The sequence below is a fragment of the Thermobia domestica genome, chromosome 2 (genome assembly GCF_964235325.1).
Source record: "Thermobia domestica chromosome 2, izTheDome1.hap1.1, whole genome shotgun sequence".
NCBI lineage: Eukaryota > Metazoa > Arthropoda > Insecta > Zygentoma > Lepismatidae > Thermobia > Thermobia domestica.
This window is the reverse complement of record NC_137455.1, coordinates 45865987-45880162: the sequence shown is the minus strand read 5'-3', so window position 1 is coordinate 45880162 and position 14176 is coordinate 45865987. Positions and strand designations below refer to the sequence as shown.

Genomic DNA, 14176 nt, shown 5'->3' with positions numbered 1-14176 from the left:
TTATATACACAAGTTCAATGCATTAATATACAAGCAACAATATTAAGCTATATCTATATAGCATAGACACAACCAAAACAAGCTGGGTTATTTAAATGAGCTTCGGCAACATCAATACGTTGCCACTTTAATTGAAAAGTGTGTTAAAAAAAAAAATATTGCATTATATTTTCTTCCAACATTAAATAGCACATAATTATCAATAATATTGTTTCTAGGAAGCAGAGCCCTGCATGCTGGTGATATAAATATATATTTTCATGTATATATACATATAAAAATTCATCTTCTGTAGAAAGTTAGAAATTTTTAAAAACGAAAGTTTGATGTAAGATTTACTTTCGGCACCCTCATTATTAAAGCTTTATATGTTATAGAAAAATTACTTTGTAAAAGATTTGTTAAATTTTCACAATATTAAAATTCTGATAGAAAAATCTGAAATATATATTATCTGCCTTTTCATTGTGGATTAAGAAAAGAAAAGAGCTCAAAAGCAATATAAGTATATATGTGTATAATGATCGCAATTTTTTAATATATATATATATACTCAAAACTACTAAATTGTGCTCTGCAAATGGCCAATGCCAATTAATATTATAAAACATTTTAAGTATGAAGGATGTGCACAAACTTTGTCCCACAGAAAACAGTAGGCTGGATGTGAACCTCTTCCATGCAGGGCTACGACGATAAGCAACATGTAACTGCTGCATACAAATATGCACATAGTTCTGTGTAATTCACTGTATGAGTTTTATTTCTCATTTACTATCAGCGATATTAATAAAAATGTAAAAACTTTAGTTCTTCAGCATAAACTGTCTTCTTTTTGGAATAATATCACTGGTTATGTTCATTATAACCCTTTGGTCCCTGAAGGCACTATACAGAAACACATCTTTCACAATGATAGCCTGCATAGTTATTTGGAATTAATACTCTATGTAAATTTTCAAGCACCGGGTTTTCTTCCACAGCCACGTATGTGGAGGTAACTATACTTGCTTGGTAACACTAATCGGATACGTTCAGGGAAAAAAGGGTTGGTTAATGGCTGAGCTTATATTTTACTAGCAGCAGAAAAATGCAGAACAAATTTCTCCCAGATCTCTGAAGCATCCCACTTTCAAACCACACGAAAACTGTATAGGCGTAGAACTGTTAAACACTTATTCTGCGAACTTAAGCTATGATCCGTAAAGTAGATCAGTTATCAGTTCTGTACCCTGAGCTTCCTCTGACTAAGAAGTCACACATGTTTTTTTCCTGCTTGCAAAGTGCACCACACTAGCACGCACACATACACACTACCTTTTACTCATTTCTATCATTTTTTGTTATTCTCTCTTCTGGGCCCACTTCATATCATCTGCTCGAGGCTTATATCCAGTTAGCAACTCAATAATGCACTCAAGGGCTAGCCAAAACCGGATTTTCTCCAATGGATAATTTAACCATCCAGTTGTTATGCAAAAGTACGTTTCATGTGGTGCAACATGATGGATACGGTGATGTCGGCGAGGCAATATGACATGATGTTCTTGAAGAAAAACAACCCACGATGGCAATCCAAAGTAAGTATGAGACCACTTATGGATCTGAAAGATTAAATAAAGAGAATAAGATTATTGTATTACTTTACCATGCGAACTGAAAGTGTAATATTTTCCATTGTAAAAGCTTAGTTTTCAGTAGACTTAAATCTGATTAAACTACTTGTTGAGCAAAACAATACGTTTACTGTAAAAAGTATTAACGTGTAACAGTTTCGTCAATTATCCACTTGGCTCATCAGACACTGGGTGAAACTGTTGCACGTCTTCAGGCGAAATTGTTATACTTTTTTTTTTTTTTTTTTTTTAACAATAAACGTATTGTTTTGCTTAGCATGTAGTTTACATCAGATTTAAAATTAAAATTATTTTTCCCAGGTTAAAATTTGTTGATGGCTCCTACAAGAATTTTTGATGCCATGCCATATCTAATAAACTTTCTTTAGTGATAGTTTTATTTTTTCCACCGTATAATTCTATTGTTCATGTATACAAAACTTTACTTTTTAAACTGTTTCCTGTAATTTATGGATGTAAAATTTTCATTTATTATTTATTTGTCCTCCACTAAACTTAAGTTACCATATTCTGAAAGGACAAAATACTGACGCTAAAAAATTGAGTTTAACGTTCCTTTCAGCAGCGAAGCTATATGAGACGGGACCTACTGATCAACGTGAAATCTAAACCACATGAGCTCCCGCCGAGAATTGAATCCGGGTCTCCGGCTAAAAAAATTAATTGTATCGTATATTTTTATAATGCTATTTTATATTTCTGTACTGTTCTCCTCACCTGGCTGATATGCTGAAAGCATATGACAAGCACAATAAGAAACAGAATGACGGTGTGATCGCCATTATTAACAATTTATATATCACAATATGTTCACAAACCACTAGTACAGGAAAACTGGATAGAAAGAACCGAACACAGATACGGAAGGAACAGGCAAAGAAGCCAACACAAAGCGCTACGAGAGCAATTGTCATGTCAAGATAACCAACCTCTATATACCTCATTGAGCGATTCTTGAACTTAGAAAACACGGATTAATTAGGGAATTTCGGAAAGTGTAAGAGGACGGAAAGTTTTACTCTCAAAATGCAGACATAAAAATGTTGATGTATGGTAACTTAACTAAATTCTATCTACTTTCAGCCTGATAACACTATCACGTGACTCTCCATCGGAATATGAAGCTCCTTCGTGGCTATATACCTGTAGTTACCATACGCTTCTTTGATATGGCAAACCTAGCTTTAATTGCCGGCAGAAGCTCATGTAGTTCGAATCCCACGCTGAGCTGTAGGTCCTCGTCTCATATAGCCTCGAGGCTGAAAGAGACGCAAAACTCTAATCCAATAAACTAAATTCATTTCAATGTGGCACCCACTTGGACCCCTCACAGTTGCATTTAAATTTTATTTTCTCCTTGCTTCCTCCCTCCCTACCTGATGAAGCGGTTAGCGACGGTTCAAGTTTTAGTGAAATTTTGTATTCCTTCTGCAAATAATATATTTCCTACTTTTGCTTAGGGATTCTTTTCCTGGTTCTTCAAGCTTCCAGTTTCAACCATAAATGTGGACCATTTATCTTGATATGCCCTTGTAACTTTTAAACTAATACATACAAAACTTTGAAATTACGCACCACACTAGTATCGACGGGGACATTAGTTGACATACACCGTATTACAATCAGGTTAACAGTGTTGCCAACCCGACATGAAGTTCTTTTCTAATAGCACTACATTAGGTTATTACATATTTCAAATCTATATACTAAAACGAAAACTTAAAATAGCACATGTTATGCAGTATTGCAACCTACGGACGCTACAGTGTCACAAACTTCGAAAAACAATCAAATCTTGGAGCTACAGCAGTTATAACGCAAGTGAGACAAACAGAAGTAATGCATATCTAAAATACCTTAGTGTCGAATATTACGGTTATCATATGGCGTATGGGTTACTTTGGTCTGATATGGAACCATTTTATGGGATGAGAATCAAAGAAACTCGGAAGTCGAAAAATAAGGACCAACCTAATATACAGACTGGTCAGAAGAAGTTTGGAAACACCCTAATACTTGGTAACTGCTGCAAAATAGAACAAAAGTAGCAATGGACTAGGAAAGGGAAAATGTCTGAGTAAACATTTAATGACGCAGCGTGCACCGGGAACTGCTACCAGCTGAAAAAGAGCATCAATGCAACTATGTACTGTCAGCAGTTGAGCCGTGTTTAAGAAAAACTCAAAACTCTGGAGCCAGCACTTCTGAATCGCAAAGGGGTCCTCCTGTTACAGGACAACGCTAAGTCCCAAGTGACTAGGATGACCCGGGTCACCATTCTACGCCTTGGATATAAAACACTATTGCATCCGCCACACTCCCCGGACATTGCACCGTCCAATTATCACCTGTTCTATTCCTTGGACAATCACCTTAGAGTACGCCAGTTCAAATTCTTAGTAGATGTGCAAAATGCACTTGATACCTTCTTTGCTTTACGACCCACCAACTCCTACCGCGATGGAATCCATGACCTTCCAAAACGTTGACAGGTCGTCGATGCTGATGAGGACTATTTTTGATCTTTGAGGTACGTCTTAGGCGGTATATCGATGTTCGAAGGTGGTGGGTGAAAACGCAACAAAACTTTCATGGTTACCGTTTTATTATTATTGAATGGCATTGTTATTTTTGCTTTAGCGCTGTCCTTCTGTTTGTGCCGTTGCAGATACTAGCAGAGGATGGCATTGATGTATCCAGAGCGGACTGAGATCGTGCTACTCTCTGAGAAGGAAACACTAGGATGACTGTAGACGAAGTTAGCCGCCGCCATCCTGATAGGACTCCCATCAGCAATGGTACTGTGTTCAAAGTGGTGAAGAAGTTCCACGAAACCGGATCTGCGACAGACGGACCTGTGGCAGTGAAAGACTCATTCAGTGAAAGACTCAAATATTTTTTGAAAATGAAATGAAATCTTTAAGTTTAACGTCCCATGGTTATGCCGGTTAGGCTAAAGGAGACGGTGATAATGAGAAATGAGTGAAACGGTTGAATGAAGAAAGTGGGAGAAAATGGGAGAACCCCGAAAAAACCCACGAGCACGGTGTTTGTCCACCACAAAATCCAGACGGCGCAAGCTGGGATCGAACCAGGGACCCCAAGCACCGGAGGTGAATGCTCTACCACTGAGCCACCGCGCCCCCTCCAAGTATTTTTTGAGTCTCACCCCCTAAATTGTTTGTCAGACCAAAGTAACCCAAGAGAAAATACTCATCAAGTACGCGTAGTGTGCACATGGAAATGGCGATACTCGTACCTCAATCATATGCATTATGTCCATCTAGATTATCACCTAGAATTTGCTCAATCGGCCACAGAGCAGCTACGATAAAACCTCACATTCAACTCCGATGTTTACTGATAAGGTAAGCTGTCACGTGTCGAACGAAGTTAACAAACAGAGCGTGTGGTACTGATCGGAGACTAATACGCATTGGTTTGATGCATCTTCAGATGTTCCCGGTGAAGTGATGGTGTGATGTGACATGTGGGTGACACGCGTGGTTGGACCATTATTCATGATGGTACCCTAACGGCGATGAGTTTTCGGCGCAAGTTAGAGGACATCTTACCAATATTGCTGTTGAAAGATGGATCATTCCCTAGGTTTCTCCACCACGATGGAGCTCCACCCTTTTACAGTATCCGTGTTCATGAGTACTTCGATCAGTAGTTTCCTAATGCGTGGATTGGTAAACGAGGTGCTGTGGAATGACCATCTCGTTTCCCTTACCGGACGCCCGGTACTACTACTTCTGAGGCCATGCGAAGTCTGTTGCGTATGTAGTGAAAGTAAAGTATGTTCTGCAACTCAAGGAAACAATTGTGGACGAATGTTTCAACATTTACCCAACACTTTGCGCAAGGTTTTGTGTGGCTGGGAACTCAGAATACATCTAGCGATCGGAATGAGGAACACATTCAACAGGTCCTGTAACAGTGCATGATCACGGCCGTATGACTAATTTGTTTTGTTGGGGACACAACAAAGAAACAGTCATAGGTTCGTAATGTTCGCGCTAGAGCAAATATAACAGTGCCATTCAATTTTTAGGAAAATTTCTTCCTATTAAAAATGAGATCGCTATTGTGGTGTGTCCTCAAACACTTTCCCCCATCCGCTCTTACTTTGGTAATATTTTGCAGTGTTTACCTATTATTAGGGTGTCTCCACACTTTATTATATATCCTCTCTCCCTATTATATATCATAGTGGGGAAGGGGGGCCAACAGCTATGGAGGTACGGAAGCACGATGTAACAAGACTCAATACTGTCACGCTAGCTCATGAGTTGATTCAACTGGCTGTGAAGCTCCTTCTTTACATTGTAATTTTTCTTTTTGTTCTACTTCTTCCCCTCCCTATTTGATGAAAAATTTACCAAAAAGTTTATAGTTTACTTTCTTTAATTCTGTATGATATTTGTATTATTATTTACTAATTTATGCTCCAGTCGGCTTCAGAATTCCATTTTATATGAGGATATTATTGGCAAACAAAGGTATTAAAATAGCAGTAGGAAAGAAGTGGTTATTAGGAAACAAAAGCAAGTCTTGGATGAATATAACAAACAAACTAAGACGTAGAAAATGTCCTCATACAAGGCAGTATATAAATGAAGTACATACAGGGTTGGCAAAAACCATGTTTTTTCGAAAAAAAAACAAAAAACTCGTTTTTTGTTTAAACCCGTTTTTTGTTTAAACTAGTTTTTTTGTTTGTTTGTTTAAATAATTTGCTGTGTATTTATATTACATATGGACAGAGATAAGTTTGTTTCGCCTTGGTGGTGCTATGCAACAACAGAGTTATGCTGGAAGGAGTCACATAAGCTTAAAGTGGATTCCTCCCGTTTTATTATGAAGTTGGGTGGTCCGGTAAATAAATTCTTAAATCGGGAAACTCCCGCCTTAGCCACCGGGGAAAATCCTATTATTACTTTAAATGCAAAGAATAACGGGAAAATCCCGTTATTGCTTTGCATGTAAAATTTTACAGTCAACGTATCATAATCAGTATGCTAAAACTAATGTATTAAATTACAAATTTAGTATGTAGATATAATTCAATAAAATTAAAACTGAAAGTCCAATCCAAGCTCAAGCTGGAAGCTACGTAGACAGTCGATAAATTTTGCCAATTTCTATCAATATATTTAAGCACCCTTGGTTTCTTTATAAAACAATAGACATTCAGGCAAGCAGAAACATAACGTTGGTTTCATTTCGTATGTTCAAGCTTAACATCTCTATGTAATACTGAGGTTATCAAGAAGACTTTCACTTAAAGTGACATCCGAACCGCAACTTGGATTACTCTTGAAAGAAGGATTGTGATCGACCGAGAACTGAACATGAGACGCCTTGATTAAAAGGTGAAAAAGAGATAAAACTAATGCAGATGGTTTGTTATGTGAAAACGTCACCATGCAGTTCACACTATTTAAAGCTTTTTTTTTTTTTTTTTTTTTTGAAAAACCAGTTGGTTTAAACCAGCCAACCCTGAGTACATATAAACGAGAAAGGCAAAACAGACAAATACATGCACATATTTATACGCAATATTACTCTATCTACGACGTAGAAAAGACCTAAATCGTGTACACATATTACGTTTATCCCTTCACAGCTAGTCACGAGGATCTTGCAACACATATTCTTTTTAAAAATAATCATTATCATCGCACTAGTACTTTCGGATCAATACCTCTTATTTCTCTATCAATACATTCACAAGGTAACGTACATACAACTTTCAACATACATGAAGTTTCGGAGTATTAGTCCTTCTTCAATATCGGTGAAGCTTCGTCGATAAACAAATCACACTGTCAAGAAATTTTTCATCTGGCTAATCCTACAAACTGTAAACTTGCCATGATAGTTTCTTTCCTACGTATTAGTGTACCTAGGTAGTATGATTAACTTTTAGTGTCATGCATTTGCAACTGTCAACGATTGTGTTGCATTTAATCGGTTGATTAAGAGTTTAGCGGTTCTTTTAGCAGCGATACTATATAAGACGTGGACGTGCAACTTAACAACGTGGGATTAGAACCACATGAACTCCCACCGAAAATCAAATAAAGCTCTTCCGCGCCAAAGACATGTACCCTAAACATACAGTCACGAGGCAGTTCTGTCTGTTGTATTTAACTGAGCAGCAGAACAATATACGAGGGAGAATCAGAAACTAAGGTTACATGGCCGACATTTCTGGTGTCTCGTCTGTTAGAGAGAAATAAAGAGTGTGCGGTAATTTTAATGATTCCATGTCAGAAGGGCCCGGACAAAAGGGCGAGGACAGAAAGGCCCGAGTCAAAACGGCCCCGCGTCAAAAGGGCCCCGGTCAAAACGGCCCCACGTCAAAAGGGCCCCGCGTCAAAAGGGCCCGGGTCAAAAGGGCCCCGCGTCAAAAGGGCCCCACGTCAAAAGGGCCCCACGTCAAAAGGGCCCGGGTCAATAAGGCCCCGGTCAAAAGGGCCCGGGTCAAAAGGGCCCCGCGACAAAAGGGCCCGGGTCAAAAGGGCATGAGTCTAAAGGGCCTGAGTCTAAAAGGCCCTGCTTCAAAACGGCCCCGCGAGAAAAGGGCCCGAGTCAAAAGAGCCTCACATCAAAAGGGCCCCGCGAGAAAGGGCTTGAGTCGAAAGAGCCCGGGTAGAAATAGTCCCACGGCCAGAAAGCCTGAAATCAAAACAGAAGTGGAAATCAAAGATGCACGAGGGGATAGTGCCACCTTAATAAGAATTGATTGTCCAATAGAAGGAAGAATATCAGTGGTTACTACAGACAAAAAGGAAACTTGAATGGTGTTCTTAATTTTGTTTGGTTGCTGTTTGTTCTGCAACAATCCCTATTGCTTAAGTCGGTTCTCGATGAAAGTTTGCTTTCAACCGCGTCTCTGAGTTTGTAGACGTGGAAGACCCGTGTTCGATTCCCGGCGGGATCTCATGTGGTTCGAATTCCACGTAATCAGTAGGTCCACATCTCATAAGCCTCGCTGCTGAAAGGGATGCTAAAGTGAAAATCATATCATATCATATTTCTGAGTTTGTATTCTCGAGACCTAGCCTAATCCGACTATCTATTAATGACTGTTTCCTTGGTTCTAAAATTAAATTTCTGCCCCTGAATCAAAGTAGAAAAATACGTATTATATGAATAATATTATCTTGAAAACGTTTCTTTAATTTTGGTGTAAGAACATACATGTGGATCTCCATACAGGGTTAGTCAAAAGTATTGGGGCAGAACAATAATAACGACACGCGTGGTCGGAGGAAAATCAAATGTTGCAATTGGTGTTATTGCAAAAATTGCATTGGCTTGGAGTGTGGTTACCGCGGAAGCCATTTTGAATTACACTATATTGCGGATCGTACATTTTTTAATGGAAAAGGATATAATCTTACACTTCAGTTTAGGCTTATATTTTCACAAATGTGAATGTGAACTCATTTTTGACACATTACCATTTGTTTATGAGACAGGGTGTTTGACATATGTATCTAATAGAAAAAAGTATCATCACAGGGCAGTAACAAAGAGACAAATGGAGAAAGGAAAAGCAAATGTTACAGGTTGGTATTGGTGTTAAAATTGCGTTAAATGATCATGGCACCCAACTTGAATTCCGCATATTATATACCATAAAATATTTTCAAATAGACAGGGGTACTTGCGTCACATAAATTTAGGCTAGAATCTTGCTACAAACGATAATCTGAATTAGGGATGCGCACGAAACAAGATTTGAGGCTGTCTCGTCTCAAAAATGTACTGTAAATGTGATGTCTCGACTCGAGTATTATCAAGAAAATTCTGTCTCGTGCGCATCCCTTACTGAGTCGACTTTTGACCGATCTCTATTCATTTACACGATAATGTGTGCTAAGTTTGACATTTGTTTCTAGTAGAAAGTATTTAGACAGGTAACTAATAAATAGTACTTCATTGTGTTCTTAACGTTTCTGTTCGTTTGCTTGCGTTTTAAAAATATTCAGAAGTTACCACATATGTATAACATATTTTAATAGTAAGTATATTTGTGATCAATTGTTACTTTACGACTATAAAGCAATAGAATGCTTTTAATGTGCAGTTTCGAATATTTGGCAGAGCTCAACAACGTCGTTCAAATAGTAGTGGATGATAACGATGTTTCTTCTGGTCAGTGTATTGTACCATGTAGAGTTAAGACGGGAATTAATACGGGAAGGATATAATGGTAGAATTACTAGAAAGAAACCATGTATTACCCAAATTAAGAAATATAAGATACTTAAATTTTCTAGAGATTTTGAAAATAAACCCAAAAACTGGTGGGAATGTTTTTTATCGACGAATTTAAGTTAAAGCTGCATGAATATGATGGTAGAATAATAGTGTTTCGACAAGTAAATACAGAAATAAATGTCAGGAACTTCCAGCCTACTTTAAAATACAGAAGAAATATGTCTTAACGTTCTTAGAAGGATTTCTAATTTTATCAAGATATTGATCCCAAACAAAGTATATGTTGTAAAGAAAAGATTGCTTTAAAACTGCCCAAAATTGCGCTAAACTCCACCACACAGTACCGGCTTTAATCCCATTGAGAATCTTTGGAACGAATTGCAACGTAAGGTCAATATATACGAGTTATGGTGAAAGAAGGTTTGAGAAAAGCATTACGTACAGATTGGAACAATATTTCCCCACACTACACCAGGAAAATTGTAACAACGATGCCGAAATGCTTAAAGAAAGTTAAAAATCGTTGTGTGTTTCTTATTAAATACTAACTGTATTAACTTGGAGGGATAAAATAATTTTGGAGGACATTTTATAGTAGTTTGTTTAATAATATCTGAATATTTATGTGATCAACAGTGCCCACATTCCCATTCAATGTAGTTTTTGCAACAACACACACTTGCAACATTTGCTTTTCCTCCGCCACATTATTATTTTATTGTCCTGATACTTTTGTCTACTACACACTAATGTCAAACATAGCACACTTTCCTCGTAAAAGGATGAGGATTGGTAAAGAATGAATCATATTCTCGTTTGTAGGAAAATTCAATCCTAAATTCATGTGCTAAACATACTCCTTTCCATTTAAAAATTTTATGCAATATCCAATATGGCGGAATCTAGGATGGCTGTCATTATGTCCACGAGCTCACTCAGTGGAGTTTTCTCATCAACACACCTGCAACCTTTTACTTTTCTACGTCTACGTGTCTCTTTGCCTGTCCAGATACTTTGGTCTACTAGATACAAATGTCAAACGTAGCACCCTATCTCGCAAACGAATGAAGATAGATTTTTTTTAAAAAAAATGAGTTCTTCTTCTCATCTGTGGGAACATTCTAGCCTAAATTGACGTGTCAAACCAACTTCTTTCAATTCAAAACATATTGTGTGATATCAAGTATCGCAGAATCCACCATCTGCAATATTTACTTTATCTCCGTCTACGCGTATCGTTATTACTGCTCTGTCGTAACATTTTTACTAACTCTATATTTTTCCACATGTATGTTCTTTCAACACAAATAAACACGTATGTCCACGTAATATTTTTCATCTAATAAGTATTTTTATACTTCTGAAGTTTTGCAGGCTATATCTCAGATTTCTTGACGTGGGGCCTTTTTGTCAGGGGGGCCTTTTGATCGGGGCCCTTCTGACCAGGGTCCTTTTGACTCAGGCCCTTATGACTGGGGCCCTATTGACTAAGGCCTTTCTGTCCTCGCCCTTTTGTTCGGGCTCTTCTGACGTGACACCGGTTATAGGATAAAAAGAGATCATATACAGAGGTACAACAGTTATTTAATGCTACATTTTCCGAACATAACCCAATTTCGAAGTAAACTGCCTAAGAGACCATTGAATGGTTTGCAGAAAGGTACCGCATGCGATCACGAAGGCCGAAACAATGTAGCAATTTGGCAGTTTCTTTGAATTTACAATCATTTGTGGAAATTCCGCATTCATTGATAACCAGTTGCTAACAAGCTAGGTGTTTCCCAGAGTTCAGCGCAATAAATTTTTGTACGCTATGCTCTTTATGTAAAGTCATTCTGAAGTATGATTAGTGCCATACTAAAGAGTTCGATTAACATATGTTAATTGCAGTAGTCAAACCTTTATTCACTAATTGTACGTCAATTATACGCTAATCTTACGTCAAAACGACTCTGCATAAGGCGGTATAAGTTTAAACCCTAGGAGAATGCGTTTAGTGCATGAAATAACGGAAGACGACTTTGATCACCGCATTGAGTTTTGCGAAGTAATGATATGAAATATCGATGACAGCAATATTGTCGTAAATGACATGGTATTCTCTATTAACTTTCAGACTGTCAGTTTAACGTCCCACATTATGCTCTTTAGGATGACGATGATTAAAGCAAGTGAATGATTATGAAAGAACGGGCGAAATCAAAAGGAAACGAGGGTACCCCGGGAAAACTCACGTATACAATATTGTCCACCACAACCTTACTTGGCCGGGAATCGAACCAGTAGTCCTACACACCAGAGCTAAGCGTTCTACCACTGAACCACCGTGCCCCTCCCTCTGGTATTCTTTGATGAAGTGATATTTACCTTATATGGTCTGGTGAACCGAAAAAATTATCACTATTGGAGTGATGAAAACCCACATTGATGAGATGTTATTTCCAAGAACAAAAGTGCAGAAGCTACTGACAGAAATAAACTACATTCTTAATTAGAAATATTACGAATGATATAAGAGAGATCTTAAATTAAAAGTAGGAATGCAAAATATTTTTTGAATACGAACTGTGGTTTAATTAGGAATACAGCTGGTAAATAATAATATTGGACTACAAAGAAAGGTATTCAGAAGTCTTGCTAGAGGAAATATAAATATATTGAGATTATTATTATTATTATTATTATTATTATTATTATTATTATTATTATTATTATTATTATTATCATTATTATTATTATTATTATTATCGATTTGAAAGTTCAATGGTGCATCTGAAATCAGGTAAAAGATCAGAAAAAAGTACGTGTAGCCAACAAGCGGTAAGAAATGTGTGAAGTATTAAGGGCTTGCATTGAGGGTGCCAGGTAAACATGATTGGGAGCCACTGATATACGATATTGCATTGAGGACAACCCCTTCGGTACACGTCGTTCTTTGTCCAGGCCTTACTGACATGGAATCAAATAAAAAATAATGAAAGAAGAAGTATATTATAAACAAAAAATTCTTACTAAAAACTATTATATATATTTTCTCCACTAAATCTCATCAAATTATATATATAGATATATATAATATTAACAACTTGACTTCGGTGAACATTACATTATTCTTATTATATATTAACGGTGCTAACCTAACACGAAGCCTTATAATAAGGATTTAAAAACGGTTGAAAGACAAATGACATCATTACAAACAAATAGCATTTGTTTGTATTTTCTGTTGCATCTGATCAGATTTTATACGTATATATTTATTTTACATTACAGTATATTTTTTGAACAACTTGACTTTGCTTAACATTACATTATGATCATTATATTTTAGAAGTACTAATGTTGCATAAAGTCTTAATAAGATAAAAAGAGTGAAAGAAAAAGACATTACTAACAAAAAGTATTTTTGAGATAAACATATTACATTTATTATATTTGAAAAGTACTTACTTAACATGAATCCTTACAAACAAAGAAAAATCTTCATATCTTGTCGATTAAATTATATATATATATATATATATATAATATGTGATTCGGGTGTAAAAGGGAGAGTCACTTTTTGGCAAAAAATGAGATGTTCGTCAAATTTTAACGCCTATAAATGGATATTTTCTTTTGCAAGAAAAGCAAATGATAATATGAATAGTATATATACTCCAAACTACTTCGTGTTGACATTAGACCTTTTAGTCCCAAGTCGCAGATATATAAAGTATGTGAACTTACATTGAAAAATTCTGGCTACTTTAATCTGTTTTGAAATTCTTCCAACTTATATTGGAATAAGTTTAATATCATTTTTGCTTAACTTTACAAATGCCAAATACGATTGACATTTGTCTCAAACTGCTTACGTGGATTGCAAATTAAAATTGTGAGCCAAGCCACGAAGATACAGATGGTGATCAGAAAAATGGAAACACCTGAACGAAATTGCAACTTACCAGATTAATATGGTGTCGGGCTACCTTTCGCCTTCAGAACAGCCTTGATGCGACGTGGGATGGAGGCATAGAGGTCGTGAATGGTAGCAAGTGGAATTTTACACCATTCCTCGTGCAGGGCATCGGCCAGTTCTGTGAGAGAGGATGGAGGTGGAAATCGTCGCCGGAGTCGTGTTTCCAAGACGGACCACAGATGTTCAATTGTGTTGAGATCTGGGGATTGGGAGGGCCAAGGGAGGTGTTGAACTTCATCCCGATGTTCCTCAAACCACGCTGCAACAACGCCAGCTGTATGAATGGGTCTTTTATCATCCTGGAAGATGGTGTCATTGTCCGGGAACAACAGCCGGACCA

At 37.1% G+C, this 14176-nt stretch overlaps 1 protein-coding gene across 1 annotated transcript in view; it reads right to left on the bottom strand.

Moving 5' to 3' along the window:
• Positions 1–673: 673 nt before the first annotated feature.
• Kua (Plasmanylethanolamine desaturase Kua) overlaps positions 674–14176 on the bottom strand; it is a 63186-nt gene continuing 49683 nt past the window's right edge. Inside the window, exon 4 of the mRNA XM_081740792.1 lies at positions 674–1604. Within this exon, the coding sequence (XP_081596918.1) occupies positions 1344–1604 (261 nt within the window). The 3' untranslated portion in view covers positions 674–1343. The remainder of the gene's footprint in view (positions 1605–14176) is intronic.